The sequence below is a fragment of the Physcomitrium patens genome, chromosome 7 (genome assembly GCF_059467195.1).
Source record: "Physcomitrium patens ecotype Gransden chromosome 7, ASM5946719v1, whole genome shotgun sequence".
NCBI lineage: Eukaryota > Viridiplantae > Streptophyta > Bryopsida > Funariales > Funariaceae > Physcomitrium > Physcomitrium patens.
The window spans coordinates 9045763-9065421 of NC_143416.1; the positions used below are offsets into that span (position 1 = coordinate 9045763).

At 42.3% G+C, this 19659-nt stretch overlaps 1 protein-coding gene across 1 annotated transcript; it reads right to left on the reverse strand.

The window, feature by feature from the left end:
* Positions 1-566: 566 nt before the first annotated feature.
* On the reverse strand, positions 567-10254 carry LOC112284642 (uncharacterized). Its single transcript, XM_024524641.3, has 14 exons — positions 9810-10254; positions 9197-9542; positions 8533-8606; positions 7246-8443; positions 5797-6893; positions 5253-5371; positions 4807-5129; positions 4412-4520; positions 4001-4104; positions 3499-3689; positions 2517-3084; positions 2029-2392; positions 1459-1695; positions 567-1149 (listed from the first exon to the last, which is right to left on the reverse strand). Exons 2-14 carry the CDS (start codon positions 9341-9343, stop codon positions 1076-1078), a joined length of 4605 nt encoding a protein of 1534 aa, XP_024380409.1. The 5' UTR covers positions 9344-9542; positions 9810-10254; the 3' UTR covers positions 567-1075.
* Between the last annotated feature and the right edge of the window lie 9405 nt (positions 10255-19659).

Sequence of the window (19659 nt, forward strand, 5' to 3'; positions counted from 1 at the left end):
CATGTTGAGTAAGTTCCGAATCTCAACAGCAACAGTACGACATAGACTAATTATGCTCTTCATCCAAGAATGGATGATAAGACAAGACATAAATTGAGATCATAGTTCCAACAAAAACAAAACTCGCAGTTGTTGCTAAGGCAAGGGCCTAAAGCCAGAGACAACACTGGCGGAACCAAGGCACACGTGCACAAAGAAAACAGACCAAACAACAAAATGACACAAAAATAACAACAAAAACAACAACAATAAACACAACGCACACACGCAGGCACTTGCCGATTCAAAAGCGACGTTTCAGAACCCACGACTCATACAACTAAAATAGAAGCATTCCAAACATTCGCCCAGGCAATCCTCATAAAACTTCACAGGTGCACCCCCAACGTCCAATTGCACCACAACTGCTGCACTCTAGCCAAATCAGTCGGGTCCAAACGTACAATTGTCGTGCACAAAAACATGCGGTAAAACCCACCCCAAGTCCAACAACGGAGACCGCGCAATAATGCAAAACGATCGCAAACCACAAACCATCGTAAGCAAACGTAACCGAGACTCTTCCATACAGACCCAAAATCTACATAGTATTAATGGCTGCAATCAGCAGCCTCTAATTGGAAAGTAGAGAATGTACAAGAACCAAAAAAAAAACAGGGGAAAACGTCCTACTTTGCTGCTGCTTCCTTCTCGAGCATCCAATCAGTACCTTGATATACTACTCCATCCCGACACCTCCCTCCAACAATGAAATCGCCTCATTGCCCAAACTTCAAAGCTTCTACAGTTCCTCCCAAGATTCGAGAATCTCAGCCCAACTTGTGACCAAGCTCACATTTAACTCCAGGTTCACTGTTCGTACTCGGAAATTCAGTTTTTTCACTAAAACGCCAAACATGAACCTGCCAGATGGTAAACAATGAATGCATGGTCATCGTCGGCATCCACTACGAGCAAGAGCTCCAGCAACCATTTCTTCCACTCCTGCGGGTAGTCGTAGCTTCTATACAGCGGAAGGCACACCTTCCCTACCTTGCAGGCGGCAAAATCTGCCCGTTGCTCGCCAATGGATAAATTAACTCGGCCTCCACGAACCATGAGAGGGACCCCCGGGTCTAAACCCAAGCGTCGGCATCGGCCCCTGACCACCTATAAACATCGCCGCCCACCCATCAGACCGTGCAACCAGAAAAAAATAGCTCTTCAGCAAGCATAACCTCCTCATTTGCTCACCTCCATCCCATACAATCCCCAACACCCTTCTCACTACATCTCCAACCATCTCGTCTTGCAAGACATTCACAACACTCAAAAACAGAGCCCCTGACACCAACACCTCACACAAATGCCTGCAACTACCCGATTCGAAGCCATTCACTCCTCCAGAACCAAACTGTCCTACATACATGCTTCTAGCGAGAGCCTCCGCCCAGCCCCTTCAAGCCACTCAAAGCGTACCTGACGGGTTCATGGGAGGTCCTTGGTATTGTGCATGTGAACCGAAATGTCCCCCGACTGGTCCACCACGCATCGCAGGTTGAACTCCGGGAGGCCCGTACGGAAACTGGGCACCTGCTGGTCCAGGCCGAACACCCGCATTCACTCTGTATGATTTATCCTCCTTTTCGTAAAGTGGACCATTCGAAGAATAACCAGACATGCCAACTCCCGATCCCTGATCTCCCGCTTGCACCCCTGCACACGTGCACACCATCGTGGAACTAAACTTCAGCCCACGCAGATAAGAGTACTTTCGCCGGGCATACATCCACATCAAGCACCGTCGCACTGCCCTCACCGACCATACCACGTCCACTCCACAGCTTCCACTAGCGGCCACTTCCGACACACGAAAGCATCCACAACATGACCAAACTCCCCTTACATGCAAAAGCAGATGTCAAAACAATCCGCTTCTGCAGCTGCATTATAACTGCCCAACCAGAAACCATCGGAAAACTGAGCACAAATACGCCACTGACGGCGGCCCACCGGAACCACAGGTGTAAAAGATGAAGTCCTCTGCACCTTCTGAAGGTCCAGAGCTTGTACAACCTCCACTTGGGAAGGGTCCAACATCGTGTCGCCCGCCGCCCAACTGCCCAACTCTTTCGCTGCCAGACACCTCTTGGTTTCCTTGTCGCACTGGTTCCTCCCCGCCCCTCCCTGATCGGGGAGAAACGTCAGAATCGCCGCCTGGAGAAGTCCGGGATTCCGACCACACCCGTTGAGGGTGATACGACGCAGGGAGAGGCGGAGGGGGTGGAAGACGTGTTCCAAGGGCAAACCCTGGACTGCTGTGTTGAGAAGGTAGGGGAGGAATCGGAGAACCCAGCGACGCGCCTGATTGACTCCCTGCACCACTTGAATACGCATTCGACCTGGACCCCGCCTGCAAACAAACGCCGTCACATCTGCACTGTCAACAACAATTTCCAAAACACCTACGCTCCCGTTCAATCGGACCTGCGTCTGCAGTGAAAATGCGTGCAAAACCGCTGGCCGATTTCACTTACTTGAGAAAACCCACCGCTCCCTTGACCTTGATACCCAGCTAAGCCCGAGTAGGTACTTGGTGTAGACGGTGAATCGCTCCCTTGATGAGTACTTGAATCCTGTGAATGAGCCGGATTCCGCCCAATACTTGGATACGCTGCCTGCGACCCAGTCACTGGCGGAGGTGGGGATCGGGGGGGTGGAGGGGGTGAAGGAGGAGGATCTGCTGGCAGAGGAGGTGGCGATGGAACAGAAGGGGGAGGACCCAACGGCAGAGGAGGCTGCCCACAGTTTGTCCTTGCGTCTTCCGAATAACCATCTCCCAAAAGCTGCTCCCTTAGCTTCATACCTGAAACCTCTGACTCTGCTGTTGGAGAAACGTCCTCCATTTCCAACTCTCCATCCACATCTTCCAGCACGGTTCGATGCCTGTCGATCGGTTCCTCCCCTTCGGTTGAACGCGTGGTGTTGATGGCACTCACAGACTCCGTCTCCAACTGCCTGCTCCCATCTTCGCTGCCTTCCTCCTCGTCCTCGTATAACTGAGGAATGATGGAAAACCCGTCCGGCAAACTCAACGACGCATTGCTGGGCAGTGAACACAACCACCGTTCATGAAAGCGCACCACTTGCACGACTTTCCAACATAAAACCTCTACACTAAATTCACGTCTTACACCTCACGCCGCACCGGACCTTACGAGCTTCGACCACAAAACCTCAAACACTTTCGACGGTTGCCACCCTTCACTGTCATTTCAAGCCGCACAAGCTTACACGCTCTGTACCACCCCAAGCCTGGCCATGAACACAACATTCCACTTCGACTCCATGTACAAAAATCCCACGCGCCTCAACAATCGCATCACCCACAAAGCGGTGGAAAACCGCAACATCTACCTTCGGCGTTCTGATTTAGTATACTCAACTCAATAGCTCGTCCAAATGAGGTAATTGCTCACTACATAATTACACAACGCGATATGGAAACAGGAGCATTACCTTCCATACTCGTCAACTAGCATGCCATCCATGTCCCTTATAGGATCGTCCACTGCACGCTCAGATCGAGAAAGTCGGCGGCCACCGTTTCCAGGCAACCCCTTGTCGTCATTGTGCGACTCTATTTCAGTCATGAAATGTCGCAAAACAGACTCCGACATCACCTTCCTTTCCAGCCACAAGTTCAACACCTGCAACGCACCACGACTATCGGTTACTTCCACAAACGAACCAGCCGTCAAAAGATTCCTTGCTTTACAACCGTCAAGACGCTGTTCACACAGACCCCAACACGGTGACCACGCACAAGGAGCTTAGTAGCTACCCATGCTTCACCACGCACCGCTCAAATAATCTCTCTATTTCACAAGTTCCCACCCACCCCTGACACACCGATAAAAGGAATGAACGAGTGCATGCTTGGAATGTATGTGTACCTACACCACCAAAGAAAATGCACACGAAATACAACGCCCCAACAGCCACCATCATCACCGCTTACCTTCAGACACTGCTTTCTATTCTCACGCGCCCCACCCCCTGGTGGGGCAGCTGCATTAAGTATTCGAGGAAGAAAAGATTGCACGATCGGGAGGTATGCCACCACTGATGCGTCCCAAACACACGAACACAACTCATCAGCACCCACACAACCCAACGCTTGCGATAACGCAATCCATCAAAACCACTCCGCCAACAATACATCACGCACGCTCTCAGACACGACATGCGGCGCTATTGCCTACAAGCACCCACCTGTGCACCCCACAAACAACCTACATCCCACACGATGCACAAATCGAGAGCGTCGCTACCACCCCGTACGAGAAAAACGAGCAACGCAAATCATAAAACTACGCCTTGCTTTCGGTATCAAGGATTACATCCACAAACCATAGCAAGGAAAGCTTACCCTTCTGCGTATGGGCGACTTGAGTGACAGAATCTAGAAGAAACCAATAGTCTACCCGCCGATGAAAGCTGGGTTCATTCTCCAATTTCCGTACAATCACCTCAACAATCTACAAAAAGCTCAGGTACCGCTCTCAGTAAGCCTCAACGCCAGCCTTTTCCATCAACACTAGTAAACATGAAGCCGCCTAGTAATCATAAATATCCACGCATCCTATGTGACAATGCATCACCGTTAGCACTACGTTCACCTTTACCTCACACTAACATGCTCCTACAACAACTCCACCTCACGCTAACACCCACCTTCAACTCCCAACTTTACCATCTGCTTACAAGAGCACGCCGGAACAATCAAATCACGCTGCGCCACAACACCGCTGCCATATAACTAACCTGCTCCGCAATGCCGTGCTTTGCACAATCCATGGCCTGCCGCGTCGTGCGCCCTATGCTGTCCTTTGTGCGAGAAACTGTCTCCAACATACCCACAAAGGTATCCCGTGCAATAGTGGCTTCCGTATCCACCGCTGCTTCTCCGTATCGAGTGTACTCCAGATCTTGCCTTTTGTGTCCTTCATGACTCAAGACACCGCCCTGCCCATGTTGAACTGGTGGAGTCAGCCCTGAACTCCCTCTTCTTTGTGAAGGAGAAGGGCTGCATACCATGCTGTTTGGAAACTTGTCGAGCTCTGCAAACACGAACGGCCCAGACCCGCCTGCACACATCCCCAAACATCTCTCAGTGCAACCGCCGACACCGCAATACACCCTTCGAGGTGCGCCGTCAACTGCGTAACCTTCAGAACCACAAGGACGGTACAAGAACCACAAATTGTCACCTGTGAAGTTCTGCTTGGCTCGCTGCTTAACTTGAGCTGCTGCGATCAGAGCCTTCATCGAGGCAGATGAATCCCCCTCCCTCTTCAGCGCATTCCTCTTCTCGTTAGCGAGAGCAACCCTGATTGCACCAACAACACACCTCTCGTGAGCCCGCACACAATCCACAGACTCCATTCAACTCCCCTTCGTCACTAACGTTCATACATCCACCACTCCGCACGCCACGCACGCACGATAGGACGAAAACCTCACCGCCCTTTCCAACCATGACAACAACAAAAACCAAAGTAGAAACACGACTTCAGGGCGACAAAGTTGCTCGTTCCACGAGTTCCAAACAGTGTCACCACATCTACACTACGTGAAGCATTCAGTGATGCTCAATGCGGTGCAGCACGCACGTTGAACACCCACCGCTCTCTCCAAAAACTCATCACGTCAATGCACACGCTCAAAATCCCTATCAAGGATCGGGGCCCTCACACCCAACTGCGTGCGTCACTCCAACCGCATCAGCGTACGAAATGATGCTCAGGTACTCACGCGTTTCTTATACTTGAATCCTCGAAACTTGACTTTGCATGGGATGGGAACGCCTCTGTCCCCCCGGACATACTTGTGCTCAATTTGCCACTTTCGGACCCGCCCCAATGCCCCTTCCGCTTCTCCGTCGCCACTTCAAAGCTCGATCTCGTGGGACCAGGACTCCTCGATTTGGAACTCTTCACTCTACCTTCTGACCTCGCGGTTTGCACCTTGCTCGGATCCCCACTTCCGCTGCGCTTTCTTGGTGAATCTGTTGCCTGTGCGTCTTTCAGGGGTGGATGTTTCTTGCTTTCTGTCCTGTCCTCGACACTCGCGTTATCGTGCCCGCTTTCTACTTTCTGCTGCTTATGCCCTCCGTCTGTGGACTCCCAAGCGTGTGGCGCCGCCGTCGCATCCTTCAAGGACCCACCCACACTCCCGGCCTCGTGCCCAAGCGCAGATGTTCCCTCTCTATTCGCACCCTCGGAGGAAGCGGCTGCATCCACATCGTTGCCGTCTTGGTTACAAGCCACTCCATTTCCTGCCTGCTCCCTGGATTCCGCCGCGCTTGCTGTAGCGGCTTCCGCTTCACAAGCACTCATCGCTGCGTACGCCCGATGCCTTCTTTTCGAAGGAGGGAGGGCAGCCTCGCCATCCAGAGCCGCTTTCCTCATCCGGTCCTTGTCTGCTTTCGGGGGTAGACTGGTTCCCCTTTCTCTGGACTTGCCATCTCTGGGCGAATCCTTCTCGCCATTGCTTCCATCCACACTCGAACGCCCGATGGACACATGTTTCTGCTTTCCTTCCGCCGACTTGTCTTCCGACGCGACCATCTTAGGCCTCTTCGACAAAGGAAGGCTTTTTTCATCCTTCTCCACTTTCACGCTAGTCCCCCCATCACCCTTCTCCCCTCCCGCACTCCCTTCCTCCCCTTCGCCCTCGCCATCGGACAACCTTCTACGTTTCACAGAACCCTCCCCTTTCACCTCAACTTTCACCTTCGATCCTCCAAAACAACCTGGAGAGGAGCTTGGAACTTTCTTCTCCGAGTCATCAACACCGCTTCTCACGTGCTCCCCCAGCTGCTTCGGTGTAGCCGAATGCTTCTTTACTTCCTGCAAAACCATGAAACCTTCAATACCAAAACTCGCCACTTCCCTGCACAACATTCACTGCACTCATTCCCTTTGACTGGTGCACGGCACACCACCTCCCAGACTCCGCATCGCTGTCACTCCACCATGTACCGATCACAGCGGGACCACCAAGGAGCAGTATTCACAAACACCTCAGTAGCACCTGTAACGAGGCATCGCCCTGTGGCGAGTGCGGCCTCGAAAACTTGCACATCGCTCATCCAAAACCGCCACCACAAATCAAGGTTCATAATCCACCATTACTCCGAATTCCAAACAAACAATGACACCACAAAACGGAAACCACAAGTCCTGACAACTCGAGACCCACCTCCGAACCCTTGCTCGACACTTGCGACTTCTTTGGTTCTTTCTTCAATCCGCCCACCTCCGCCGCCACTTCCCTCACGTCCTTCTTCGCCTCCAACTTGCGTTCACGTTTCTCCCCGCCCAAAACCTCTCCCTTCACACCAGGGCTGTACATGTCTTTCTTCTTCAAATCAGACCCCTTCCTCTTGTGCCCATTGTCGGACGGAACCCTCTTTACGACGCTGTCATTGTCCTTTCCAGGTTTCCCGATGCCTTCATGTGCACCTCTTCCACTGCCCTTTTCCATTTCAGATCTCTTCGCCCCAGCATCTGGCTTTCTAACCGCGTGACCACTCGACTTGCTGTCCTGTCCCACTTTACCTTGTTGATTGGCTTTGGACGATCTGCCCACTTTGGGTTTCATCCTCTTCGGAACATCGCTGGCTTCGGCATGCACAGCAGCTGAGTCTTCCACGATTCCTTGTCCAAGGTTTGACGCCAACCCATCCACAACACCAGGCAATACATCTTTGTTAATTTTGTTCCGGTGCTTCTTCCTCCCGTACTGGTATGTCAGCACCTGGGTCTCGCCTTCTGGCATCGCGGCCTTTTCCTCCACACCTTCCTCGGAAGTCTGATTAATTCTCACCAACGCGTTTCCGAAAGCACGCCTCCTCCCTCCAACCGACTCCGAGTCAGGCTTTTGAAGCTCTACAAACGGCTTCAACCCTTCCCCTATCGCGCCATCGGCACTCGCTTCTTGTTCCTGCCCTCCTCCATCCGAATCGTTCCCTGTCTGTACACCGCTATCATTGTAGCGTCGCCTCTCGCTCCAATCCTTGTCGCCATCGCCATCTTCGACATCCTCCTCACCGTTTCCCTCGTTGAAATAAACGGACTCGCATTGCTGATTCAATGTCACGACGGGCATGGGATACCTGTCCTGCTTAACCTCCTCCGTAAAACCTGTCTCCCTGTCCACCGCGTCCTCTTCTCCACCGTCCGAGCCAATATCCCGAGGACCGTCGTCATCGGATACCTCCCCATCCTCTTCTGCGGAGTCCTTGGGCGAGGCCCCTGCCCGCTCATCTTGCAAAGCACATATTTCCTTCACGGCGAAAATGAACTTCTTGTCCGCAGTTTTCTTCAGCGACTTCTGAACAGAGGCTTCTCTCTGATCCGCATCAAACTCCGACAGCTCAACCGGCAGGCACCAACCACTGCCGCAGCACCAGCACTACTTAGCATCTCTACGGCCGCAAAGAATGTGAAAAATACTGTGCGACAAAAGCACGGACGAAAAACTCACATTTGTTGTCCTGGACCAAAATAGGTCACGTAATACTTGCCAGCGTGTTTCCCTTGCGTCTCCAATCTTCCAATCTGCCAACGTCCAGTTCCAAAATGAAGTCAAAATTGTGATCCACTGCCCCGGCACGCCAGGGACAAGAACTACAGTGCCCAAATGGAGTAGACATGGAAGGAAATAGCCGGATGCCCCCGAAACAATGGAACCTCCGCCAACACAGCAGAACCCCGTCGCTAGCCGAACCATGACAACAAACTACCCACTACGCCTGCGCGCGCGCGCAGGGTCACCTCTCTCAGCTTTACGACACCGAACACATGGAACAACTTCCAGCCCACTCCAATCCAATCCAACCCTCGCCTGGTCCGACAGTACGGTCAAACTTCCAGGAAATCGACGACACCACCCGCCTACACAACCCACAACCCTCCCACGCAACCGTGCAAACTCGCCCCGACGGCCGCGACGATAATGACACCGCTCCCCGGCCAGCGAAACAAGAAGAGAGGGTCGAGAAGGAGCCAACACATTCTATCCGGCTCCAAGGCCAATTCCTCACGCCATGTTTCTCCCTGCTTGCGAAACAAACTTTGCCGCTCAAATATCACTCAAGCCTCTGCACGAGATTCTGGTAATGCTCTTTCGCTGAATCATGATAACGCACCTGCGCGGGCCACGCCGGCCAACCCTTGACTTTTGCCAGCACGAGGTCACCCACGTTAAATTCCCGGGACGGTGCCTCCACGGAGGCCCCCACAGCAGCGCCCCCTGCTTTGGGAGCTCTCCCGCCTCCTCCTTTCTTCTTCGCCATAACCTGGGGTCACATCTGCAAGCCTGCCCGCTCCCGCCGAGGTACAACCTCGCAGCCCTCCCTCAATAGTTGCACTCCAAAACCCTAACCGTGATTTCGAACCTCCGCCCTAATCACCACAAGGAACCCCCACCGCCTCGTGGTCGCCCCTACACACACACCCGATACGCACTCACCGAAACCGCGCCAACCATTGCACCTGCACTCACGCCCCCGACCCTCAAAACCTTTCGCCCTACACACCTACATGCGCTCTTCGGAATTACGAGGCGGGAGAAAAAACTTTCGAAACGCCCGAACATGCACCCAACCGGAACCACCTCGCACACCGAACCTCGCCCCGTCCTCCTCCTCCCAGCACCCCTCATCGCAAAACCCGAACCGCGAGGGGCCACATCCCGCCATCTCCTACATGCCAGCCAGACTCCCAAACAGACCAAAAAACAATTCCACCCCAATCACTCACATTCCTTCGCCTCGCGCAATCGCCTGAATTCCCCTCGCACGCTCCCGCGAACGCCTTCTGCCCCGTAAACCAGCAACTCCAAGAACTTTTGTGCCCAACACCACCCGACCTCGCACTTGTCGCGCCAGAGCAGCAGCACCCGAAGCCAAATGCGACCAAATTGGGGACGGAGGGACCGCAACAAATGGACCGAGCAATGCAGCGGAGATCAGCAAGGTGGGGGGGGGGGGGTGAAGGGAGCGGGGACAGTCCCGGAGGGAATCGGATTGAGAGACAGGGGTGGGGGGAGAAAGAAACCCTAACCCAGACAGAAGAAAAAGGGCCAAAGTGAATACAAAACAAAGCAAGAAGACAAGACAAGCAAGCAAGGAAGCTGTATGGCGATGATTGAAGGTGCTTCTTCTTCTTCTCGCTCCACGTTGTTGGTGGTGTCGTTGTTGTTGTTCCTCCTTCATGGCGCTCTTCCCTCCCTTGGCTTCATTCTTCGTGTCCCTTTGGCGCCCCCCGCCCAGCCGTCCTCCATGCCACTCATTCATCCGCTCTCTCCTGATTTCATTCATCTTGCTTCCTTGCTTTGCTTTGCATTGGAGGACCCACCCCCATTCCCACTTCACTTCACCAACGCTTGCTATCACATTTTTGGTCGAGAGTCCCACACCATCATCATTTCCCCTCCTCCCCCATTTGGTTTTCAAATTTTTATATTGTTTTTTTCAACACATTCTAATAGTTCAAATGTTTATCATAAATTTAGTTTAGAAATATGTAGGTGGGAGTAGCTTTGTTTGTAGAAGATGCGATTGGAATAGTTAATTGTGAATATTTAAATCAATATTGACAGGTCTAGATACCATTTTTATGTGTTTTATAAATATGCGTATTGTTAGGTTAGTTTCTTTTTCATTTTGATTCTAAATACACTTTTTTTTTGGACAAAAAGTATTTTAAATCATTTTTATTTTCTTCTTTTGGTGTCTACTTTAGTTGAAAATATTAATGATTACATGCTATTTATTCCATTCAGTGTGGTATAAAAACTACATCATCAATATTATGTAGAAAATTCCAAGTGTTTATGCAATTTTATTCTTTATAGTGTTTATATTATTTACTAGGCAGTGTGTGTATCTTTATTTTCTCTTTCTTAAATTCCAAACTATTGGTTCAAAGAGAAAAAATCTTTGAAAGGAAAAAATCATTTTAAAAGGGTTGTGCTATAATTTGGGCATTTTATGCAAAAGAAAGGGTGTTTTGGGAGTTAAGACTTTATATATATGTTAAAGATAGAGATTTAAAATTATTACAAAATTATGATGTAAAGATGAATTTTTGTAAGAAGATTATGGATTTTGTTTGAGCTCAATGGAAATTAAGCTTACGAGTAAATGGTATTGTGATGACTTGGTATAGCAAAGGATGTTAGAATATTTTTAGATGCTATAGAAAGCCTAATATATAAAGCTTCTTAAATATAAAAGATTTATTAATAGATTTTTTATTATTATATTTATTTGGTATCTATAATAAGAATACATTATTTTTTAGAACTTATCTAATAAGTTAGAGCCAAACTCTTTGCAAATAAGTACATGGTGTATTTTTAGATAGAAAATCACAACATATGACAAAGTGACAACAAGACTTAGTCATGAAGTGACTAAGAGGAAATAAAAAGAGCCTCAAAGTGAAGATTCAATACTCCACTCATGACAAAACAATGCCAATTATTCAAATCAATGAGGTAATATCAAAACTTGCTTCATTTGTGGCAAAGTAAGATATTTTGTTTTAAATTATTACAAAGGTAGAAAGATAAAAAGAGAGAATGTAAATAATATGCAAGATGAGTTTGAAAGATAAGATTATATATTTATGGCAATAAATAGTACCTCCATGGCTGCTATACCAATATAGGTTATGGACTCAAGTTGCTCCAAGCATATGATACCTTATAAATATTTATTTGACACTTATGAAGTTATTTTTGCATCAAATGTGATTTTGGAGGATAATGGCACATGTGAAGTCATTAGAATTAGTTCTATTATTTGTAAAGCTGGTTGTGAATATATAAACTAATAGAATCTGATTCAGAAACATCCTCTATTAATCCAAGATGAAGCATAACCTATTTTTGATGAGTAAATTTGTAATGGAAGGTTTTATGATTCAATTCAACAAAAATGGATGGTTTGTAAGAACATTGTGTAGAAGCATGGTTGCCAAGGGTTCTAGAGAGGGAAATTTATACTACCTCAAGTGTAAGAACGTCAACAGAGTAGAAATAGCTTCATTTAATGAATTTATATTAAATCAAGATAAGTTGAATATATAGCATCATTTCTTTGGCTATTTGAATATAAAAAATATGACAAAGTTTAATTCTATGGTAAATAGCTTAGATCTTGGAAAAATATGCCTAAATATAATACAACTTATATATGAAGGATGTATATAAGGCAAACAACAAAGGGCCTCATTTCCAAGTAGTATAACAATATATGCTATAAAGTTATTGGAGATTGTCCATTCTAATATATGTAGATCTATGAAGATCACAAGTATTTGCAGAGCCAATATTCAATTTCATTGATGATTTCTCAAAAAAGATTTGAATTTAGATTCATAAAGCCAATAGTGAATGCTTTTAGAAGTTTAAAGAATTTAAGATATTTGTTAAAAAAAAATGAGTGCAATATCAAGGTATTATGTATGAACAATGGAGGTGAGTACATGTTTAAGTAATTTGATGTTTATTTGAAGAATGAAAGAATTGCTAGACAAAAAATATCTCTATACACTCTAAAACAAAATAGTGTTATTAAAATGATAAATTGAACCATTGTAGAGATAATAAAGAATATTCTTCATATTCAAAATCTTAATTATGAATTTTGGATAAAAGTTGTGGTGAATGTAGTATATACAAGGAATAAGTGTCTAATAAGTACTCTAACATCAATGATACTACAAGAAGCTTAGAGTAAGAGACAACCTTGCATTTCACATATGAAGACCTTTAGATGCATTATATATGTAGAGACATCAAATTATATGAAGTCCAAACTTAATACAAAAGATACAAAGTATATTTTCTTGAAATATTATAAAGGTACCAAGGCATATAGGCTAATATGTTTGGATACCAAAAAATCATCAAAAGTCGTGATGTTGAGTTTTTGGAGCATAAGAGTGCTTGTGAGCACTTGGAAATGTGTTTAAGTGAGAATAATGGTATGTTTTTGGACATATCTTTAAATTTAATAAAGATAAAGAATAAGATAAAGAAAATGAAGATGGTGAAGGTATGAATAAAGATTAAGAGGCAAAGAAGATGAAAAAGACCTTATAAATTCCTAAGACTAGCAATGAAGATATTGAAATTTATAATGATGATAATGATAATGAATATCAACCTTTGAATCAAAAAAGACAAAACGTTAAGAAAGAAGAACCTTAGAAGAGAGTATAGAATGGAATAAGATGAATCTTCTTCAAATAAAAAGAAATATTCTTTAAGAGAAAGAAGACGACATAGCAAATGGTGGAAGAATCACATCTTTTATTAAGTAAGTGAAGAACATGCAAATATTATTCTCCTTCTTAATCCATTATTTTTGTGTGATGTTATAAAGTTCCAAGATACAATCAAGTAGCAGAAGGCTATAAAAGAAGAATATCAATATTTTATGGACAATGATACATGGAAATTGGTACTTCTTCTAGCAAATTGATCTAGTATTGGTTATAAGTGGATATTTAGAACTAAAAGAGATGCAATGGATGTGGTGGCAAAGCATAAGGCAAGATTAGTTGTCAAAGGATATTCATAAGTTGTTCATATTGACTTTAATGAGACTTATGCACTTGTTGCCAAATTCACCATAATTAGGACCATTATAGCAATTGGCATAAGAATGGACTTGGAAATGTATCAAATAGATGCGAAGATGGCTTTTTAGAATGAAGAATTCCAAAAAGACATTAATATAGATCAATTTCAAGGATTTGTACAACAAAGCAAAGAACACCTTATATACAAGTTGAAGAAATCCTTGTAGGAATTGAAACAATTATTAAGAGCATAGTATCAATATATTGACATATTTTTTATCAATAAATAATTTATAAGGAGTGAGACTGATCATTTATTATATGTGATACAATCTAAAAAGTTCTTGCTAGTTATAATCCTCTATATTGATGACTCAATCATCTTGGCTAATAATATAAAAAAGTTTGATTAGATGAGCACCATAATAGAAAAGAAATATGAGATAAGTGATTTTGAAGAATTCTACTATTGCTTAAGAATAGAATTTGTAAGAGATTGTGATAACAAGACTATTATAATGAGCCAAAACAAATACATTGAAGAAATATTGAAATAATTCAATATAAAGGATTGCAAGCCCATTAGAATACCTTTCAAGACCAATTTGAAGTTGATGAGGCTCATAGATGAAGAATATGGAGAAGTTGAAGATAAAATATAAAGTATTCTATATAAAGCAATAATAGGCTCATTTATATATGTAATAGTAGCCACAAGAGTAGAGCTTGCATTTAGTATGAGTGTTGTAAATAAACTTTTGTCTAAAGCAGAACCTTTGCATTGAACAATGATAGAGAAGATATTGAGGTACTTAAAAGCTACAAAGAACTTCAAATTATACATTGGTGGAAGAAATATTGATTTGTAAGCTTATTGTGATGTGGATTGGATTGCAAATCAAAATAATAGAAGATTTATAATGAGATATATATATTCTTCATTCAAGTGGGATTCATTTCATGAAATTATAAGAGACAACCTTCTATTGCAAGATCAATTATGGAGGATGAGTACATAGTAGCAAATCATTGTGCAATGGAAGCATGTTCAATAAGACAACTCGTAGAAGACATTGGACTAGTGCAATTGGAAACAACTCCAATAATGTGTGACAATCAAATATGTCTTGAATTTGCTAAGAATTCCAAACACCATTCAAGAACCAATTACATTGATTTTCAACATTCTTTTATACAAGAAAAAATTGAAGATGGTATAATAAGTATGAAATATTATATTACAAAAAATATGCTTGTTGATGTACTTACAAAAGGATTGATAAAGGATAGATACCATGAACTAATAGAGGTATTAGGCTTGAAAGTTTTTGACAATTAACAAAGAAGAAGTATTGAAGATCAGCAAGATCTTCATAGTTGCCACCACATAGAGTAAAACCATAGTAAGTTTCTAATAATCAAAAGGTATTGAAGGATTAAAGCAAGTTACTATGATGGTAGTTAGGATTTTAGGTGGTGGCTAAGTTAAGAGAAATTTAAGACTTAGTTGGATGTAACAAGGTGTCACGGATATATGCATGTAAGCCAAGAATTACATGTATAAATAGGTAGAAGTAAGTAAAAGTAAGTAAAAGAAAATTAATTCTATAATATTTACTATAGAAGCATCTTAGAAGCTTCATAGATGCTACTTTGCCTTTATAAGTGTCTTTAATTGGCTTTTTGAATTAGAAACGTAGTCAACAAGTTGGACATGTGTCACACAAGTTGTTAGCTTGAATACCAAGCTTATTATGTGGCCCACATGTAGAAAAACTTGCCTTCTAAGTTAAGGCATGTGTCTTACAAAGTCAACACATATTGGAGGTCCTATAGAACATTGCCACATAGCCCATAGTTAGATAGTATATATAGAGACAAGAGTGAAGCCCTCTTCATACTTGTCAATTTCTTTCTTGCTTCTAGTCTAGTTTCAAGGGTCTCTAGTTTTCTTGTCTTTTGGCAATAGCCATTCTAGTTTCTTTCTTAATATACATATCAAGTTATTTCTATTTTGTCATCTTTTTTTGAGGAAAGTTTCATTTATTTATTTATTTTTATCAAGTTCTTTTCTTTGTTAGATTGACAAGAGTACACTTATAATATCATAACTTTGTCTAATCTTAATTAAGAATGGATTATCTATTTCTATTAATAAGATATAAGTATATTAGAAGTTGAAGATTATCCTCTTCTAAACTGATATTGTTTTTAGTATTTTTTTTGTTCTTAAGTCCTCTCTTCTATTTGTCTTGAGCAATATTAGACATCTTTTTTTTAAGTATTATCATGGTAGAACTTGTTGAAATAAAGAGCACAATGGTACAAATGCAAGAGCAATTGAGGGAGTTAATGCTTGCGATGCATCATTCAATTTACTACCACAAGGAGCAACAAGATTGGCAAGAAATAAAGATATAGAAATGATTAGAGCTGCTTCAACATCTGTACCAAATCATATCCCTTCTTCTATAGTGGAATACCCTTCTAGTGTTAGAGAACCTAGAATTGCCCTACTTGAGAAGTTTGATGGCAGCAGATCAAAGTTTAGAAGATTTATCAATCAAATACAACTTGTGATTGAACTTCAATCCTAAAGCTATCCAACTTCAGGATTGCAAATTAGATTCATTAGTATGCTTCTTTCAGGTTCAACATTATCATGGTTTTTATCTTTTCTTGAATGACGAGATCTAATATTGGATAATCTAGAGGCTTTTCTGGTAGAATTTCAATCCATGTATAGAGAACATGATGCAATTCATGTTGCAACCAATAAGATCCATATTTTGAGACAAGGCAATCGATCAATAACGTTGTACACTTCACAATTTTGACAACTTGCAACTGATATCAAGTGGGATGATGCTACACTTGTTAGCCAATTTTTCTACGAATTATAATAGGAGGTAAAAAAATTAATGCTCAACTTACCTGATCCTCAAACATCTTCAAGTAAGTTCGGTCAAATATGTCTTCTGATCCTCTAATTCATGATATTAAGGGAAATCCTTCAAAATCTCATGATACTTTGAAGTTTGAATTTAAGAACAATCTACTATATTTCAAGGAATGCCTATATGTTCCAGAAGGTGAAGCTCGATTATGTGTTCTTCAAGTTTTTCATGACTTTCTAGCAGCAGGACATTTTGAGTACAATAAAACTTTGGAACTAATATCCAGGGACTTTTCGTGGCCCCAAATGTGGAAAGTAGTCAAAGATTTTGTACAATCTTGTGATGTTTGGTCAAGATGAAAAATTCCTCTTCATCGACCTTACGGACTTCTTTAGCCATTACCCATTCTAGAACAACCATGGTCTTCTATTTTCATGGATTTTGTCACAGATCTTCCAATCTTAAGTTCTTATGACTCTATATTCATGATAGTAGATCGTTTTACCAAGATAGCACATGTTGTACCATATACAAAATCCATCACAGGTGAAGAAATAGCTAAGTTCTTTCTTGATAATATCTATCTCTATCATGGACTACCTAAGGATATTATATCAGTTTGGGGAACTCAGTTTGTATCAAGATTTTGTCAAACTCTTTCTAAGATTCTAAAAGTGGATATAAAACTATCTTTGACATTCCATCCTTAAACTGATGGACAATTGGAGCGTGTGAACTAAGTTTTGGAGCAATTTTTAAGATGTACCATCAACTACTCACAAGATGATTGGACAACTCTTTTGCCATTAGTAGAGTTTGCTTACAATAGCACAGTAAATTCTTCTACAAAACAAATACCTTTCTTTGCCAATTATGGTTATCATCTATGACTTGATACTTTTGACTTTTCAAAAGTTGATAATCCTGTGGCAAAAGATTTGATAATTCATTTGTCAGTGCTACATGTAACAATGAAGGCACAATTAAAAGAAGCTCAAGAATAACAAAAGGTCAATGTGGATGTCTATCGTAAGGAACAACCACTATTCCACATGGGTGATAAGGTATTGTTACTTCATCACAATGTCAAGACCACTCGTCCTTTTGACAAGTTGGACTATCAAAGGCATGGACCATTTTCTATTTCTGCACAAATCAATCCTGTTACATATCGTTTATACCTACCAATGTCGTGTTGTAACAAGACTATATAGTGAAAGATGATAGCCTGGATCTTATTATAGAAGAGCCAAGTTAAAAGAAAAAATAGAAAAATATGGATAAAAGATAGGAAGGTAGTAAAACTTTTAGTAGCAATGCTACCTTTTTAGAAAGGTGACTTCTACTTACTTTGATGGACCATAAATAAGGCAAAACAATGTAGATTGGAAAAATAAATAATATACACATCTTAAGGAGGAAGTTAAGAATAAATTCCAGTAAAAATTACTCAGAAACATTAGATATTGATATCCGGAGAGGGCCGGTTATGAATCAGGGTCGAAATCAGACCCTAGGGCACAAAACTCAGTCTCGACAATGATTCTAGGACTCTTTAGCAAATCGAAGAGTAGAATTTGATAGCAAATTGGATAGGGTTTCTATAGGCATTGATTTTGGATGATTTGGAGTTGTTATGACTTTATAAGAGCTTTGCCAAGTCAAGGTTTGTTTTGGATGACTTGGATTTTATGAAATAAAATAGGATTTACATTTTGGGTGATTTCAAGAGTTTTTTAGTAGATCTATGAGTGAAATTTTGTGGTTTTATGGTTATAGTTGTGTTCAATATGTGTTGTGAAGTTGAGTTCAATCTAATAGTTGAATTGAAGGATATTGAGGTTTAAGTGGATCAAGGTCGTAGAAAGTAGAATTTTAAGTCTAGTTGGGATTTTTAAGATTTCTTGCAATCTACTAGTTGGATTGGAATGAAACTTATGTAAGAGGATATTAGACTTGATTTTCTATGTGCTTGAGAATTTTGAGATCAATCGAACAGTGCAAAAGAGAGATATCGGCTTTGGAAGATTGGCATCAAGATTGGAGAAGGAGGCCAGCCAATACCCGAGCACATTTTTGAAGTTAACATCAATTTGGTAACTTCGATCATTTAAATTTTTTTTTTTCTTGTTTCTAACCTAATTTTTAAGAAGTGCACAAAATTTGAGTTAAGATCAATAGTTTATTCATTAGTTATTGAGGTTTAAATCTGTTGTAGGAATTATTAGGGTTTGGTTAGAGTTTGGTTTAGGATTTAGGATTTGGATTAGGGTTTGATTTAGGGTTTAGGATTTGGTTAGGATTTGATTTAGGATTTAGGATTTGGTTTAGGGTTTAGGATTTGTATTAAGATTTGGTTTAGGGTTTGGTTAGGATTTGGTTAGGATTTGGTTGGGATTTGGTGTAAGGTTTGTTTAGGGTTTGATTTAGGATTTGGTTTAGGATTTGGTTAGGATTTTATTTAGGGTTTGGATTAGGATTTGGTTTAGGATTTAGGATTTGGATTAAGATTTGGTTAGGATTTGATTTAAGGTTTAGGGTTTGGTTAGGATTTAATTTAGGATTTAGGATTTGATTAGAGTTTGGTTTAGGATTTAAGGTTTGGTTAGGATTTGATTTAGGGTTTAGGATTTGTATTAGGATTTGGTTTAGGATTTGATTAGAGTTTGATTTAGAGTTTAGGATTTGGTTAGGATTTTGTTAAGGTTTGGTTTAGAATTTAGTTGGGATTTGGTTTAAGTTTTGTTTAGGATTTCATTTAGGATTTAGGATTTTATTAGGATTTAAGATTTAATTAGGTTTGGCCTAAAGTTTGAATGAAGTTCAATAGGATTTTAAGTAGAATTAAATTAAGATTGAATTGAGATGTATTTGAGTGATATTTGTTATCTTTTTAATATTCTTTTAAGAATTCTTATTGTTTGTTTAAAATTTCTTGAGGTTTTTTTGAATTTGATTGAAGCTTGCTTAGCATTATTATGATCAAATTAGAGTTTAATTAGTATTCTATTAGAATCAAGATTTTGTTGTTGCAATTTCCATTCTTCCTTCTACAACCAGGTATCCGGAGCATTTTCAAGCAAGACTTCACGTATTACGACACTAGAATCAATGAAAAT

Excerpts from the sequence above, each read along its gene's own strand:
- LOC112284642 (XM_024524641.3), bottom strand. The coding sequence starts at position 9,343 with ATGGCGAAGAAGAAAGGAGGAGGCGGGAGAGCTCCCAAAGCAGGGGGC. Across the intron at positions 5,372-5,796 it reads GATTCAAGTATAAGAAACGC|GGTTGCTCTCGCTAACGAGA; the intron begins GTGAGTACCTGA and ends TGGTGCAATCAG. Across the intron at positions 1,696-2,028 it reads AAGCTCTGGACCTTCAGAAG|GGGTGCAAGCGGGAGATCAG; the intron begins GTGCAGAGGACT and ends GCACGTGTGCAG.